Source organism: Quercus suber, unplaced genomic scaffold (assembly GCF_002906115.3).
Source record: "Quercus suber isolate HL8 unplaced genomic scaffold, Cork oak 2.0 scaffold_218, whole genome shotgun sequence".
Lineage (NCBI taxonomy): Eukaryota > Viridiplantae > Streptophyta > Magnoliopsida > Fagales > Fagaceae > Quercus > Quercus suber.
In genome coordinates this window covers 687,295-689,770 of record NW_027069676.1, presented here as the reverse complement: position 1 = coordinate 689,770, position 2,476 = coordinate 687,295, and the positions used below count along the sequence as shown (strand labels likewise).

The 2,476-nt window shown below is 35.5% G+C and overlaps 1 protein-coding gene across 1 annotated transcript; it reads left to right on the top strand.

The window, feature by feature from the left end:
- The first annotated feature begins 467 nt into the window (after positions 1 to 467).
- On the top strand, positions 468 to 1,920 carry LOC112009390 (zinc finger BED domain-containing protein RICESLEEPER 3-like). Its single transcript, XM_065779833.1, has 3 exons — positions 468 to 977; positions 1,232 to 1,793; positions 1,886 to 1,920. Exons 1-3 carry the CDS (start codon positions 468 to 470, stop codon positions 1,918 to 1,920), a joined length of 1,107 nt encoding a protein of 368 aa, XP_065635905.1.
- The last annotated feature ends 556 nt before the right edge of the window (positions 1,921 to 2,476 follow it).

Here is a 2,476-nt window from a genome sequence, read left to right as displayed (position 1 = left end):
GTTTCCAAGCAAAAAAAACTGGCAGTGTTGAGGGAGAGTTTAGTAATGAGCTTGTTGTTGCTAAATTTTCTATTGAGAGAATTCAGATGGCACTTGCAAGGATGATTATAGTGGATGAGCTACCTTTTAGATTTGTTGAGCATGATGGTTTTATATACTTTATGGGAGTGGTTAAGCCTAGGTTTTCTATGCCTTCTCGTCTCACCGTGGCAAGGGATTGTATTAAACTTTGGTTTGGGGTAAGGGAGAAGTTGATAAGCTATTTGAAATTGGGCCAACGGGTGTCTTTGACTTCTGACACATGGATTTCCATTCAAAACCTCAACTACATGTGTCTCACTTGCCATTATATTGATGGTGATTGGACCTATCAAAAAAGGATTTTGAATTTTTGTATAGTTCCAAATCATTAAGGGGAGACAATTGGGAAAACTATTGAAAGGTGCTTGAATGATTGGGGTATCAAAATGGCGATAACTGTCACGGTTGATAATGCTAAACCCAATGATGTGGCTCATGATTATTTGAAGAAAAAGTTGGAGATGAAGGATGGTTGTATGTTGGGAGGCCGGTTCTTGCACATGAGATGTGCTGCTCATATATTGAATCTCATTGTTCAAGAGGGATTGAAAGGCATTCATAACTCAATTGTTAAGGTGAGGAATGCAGTGCAGTATGTTAAATTATCTCCAAAAAGGATGGATAGGTTCAAGGAAGCTGTAGAGGATGAAAAAATCCAATCTAAGAGTTTGTTATCTCTTGATGTCCCTACTAGATGGAATTCCACATATCTTATGTTAAAGGCAGCTGAGAAGTTCGAAACAGCCTTTGATAGGATGCATGAAGAGGATGTGGAATTTAGCACTTACTTTATGGAGGTAGATGGAAATGGGAAACATAAGCACATAGGTCCTCCTAAGGGTGAGGATTGGGTGAATGTTAGAATGTTTTGTAATTTTCTCCGACTTTTTTATGAGGTAACTCTACATTTTTTTGGTTCTTTATTTGTCACTTCAAATACTTATTTTTGTGAGCTAGTGGGCATTCAAAATGAATTGCATAGATTGTGTGGCATTGATGGTGATCCTCTCTTAAAAGAAATGGCACAATCTATGAAGGAAAAATATGATAAGTATTGGGGAGACATTGAAAATATGAATTTGATGATGTTTATTGCCATGGTTTTGACCGAAGATATGAAATGAAATATTTGAAATATTGGTTTAATAAGTGGTATTCAAAAGAGAAGGCAGAGTTTGCTTTAAAATGGGTAAGGGATGTTTTAGATGAGTTGTATGCCCACTATGCAAAGGGTATTGAATTATCAAGTGCTAGTGGCAATGGGCAAGCCACTAATGTTGGTTCTTCAATAGAATCAAGTGCTAGTTTTCCATATGATCCATGGAAGATTGCTTCACATGAGTTCGATGAAGACATAGCTACAGAAGATGATAATGAATGCACTACTGATGTGGACAAATATCTTAATGAAGCTAGTGAAAAAAATAGGGAGGGTTTTGATATTTTGGCTTGGTGGAAGGTGAATTTTACTAGATATGTAATCCTTTCCGAGGTAGCACGAGATGTCATGGCTATTCCTGTGTCCACCGTTGCTTCTAAGTCAGCCTTTAGCATGGAGGGTCATGTTTTGGATCCTTTTAGGAGTTCATTAGCTCCTAAAACTGTGGAGGCCCTTATTTGTGCTCAAAATTGGTTAAGAAACCCATCTAAACCAATCAATCTTCGAGAAGCAATGAATGAAGTGGAAAGTCTTGAGCAAGATGTTGAAGTGGGTAATTTTCTAAAACTATATATTTAAATCGTATATTAGTTTATTGTTCTTTGTTTATTAGTTTACTAACATTTTTTGTATTTATTTTCATAGAATTGATGATATTGGCAACAGAGAAAGAAGATTAAGTGAAAACTTGGAGTGTGAGCTACAAAATAGAATTGGGAGAGGGAGAAGTATAGCATTGGATGAACAGACCTATTTTTTTTGTTGCATTCATGTTCATTTAAACAATTTCTTGTTGGGTTTACAATTAATACTTGTTTTGGATTTGGAATTCATTTCATGCTTTGCTTTAGACTTGTTTACATTATGGTTTTGATAATTGAAACTTGGAATTAGTAGGCATGACTAGAATTGCTTTGAGTATGGGTAAATCCTTTTTGCTTTGTACCTGGTGTTTCACATAAACTCTATACTTCATATTCTTGATCTAAAGTGAGGACTGAAGAGCATTAGATTTTGATAGTTAAAACATTTAAGTTGCTTGCCACTCTACCTTATTCAAAGTACTTGACTTCATTACATGTTTGACGTGTACTTGAGAATTTGAGATAGTGATATTACTGATACATTTTGAATTGTATAGTGATATATATGTTGAATTTTTATATAGTAGGTGAATTTTTATACACCGCACCGCACATGTGACCGCAAAAATGAGGTGCAGTGCGGTTATAGTTT

Excerpts from the sequence above, each read along its gene's own strand:
- LOC112009390 (XM_065779833.1), top strand. The coding sequence starts at position 468 with ATGGCGATAACTGTCACGGTTGATAATGCTAAACCCAATGATGTGGCT. Across the intron at positions 978-1,231 it reads TTCTCCGACTTTTTTATGAG|TGGTATTCAAAAGAGAAGGC; the intron begins GTAACTCTACAT and ends TGGTTTAATAAG. Across the intron at positions 1,794-1,885 it reads TGAGCAAGATGTTGAAGTGG|AATTGATGATATTGGCAACA; the intron begins GTAATTTTCTAA and ends TTATTTTCATAG.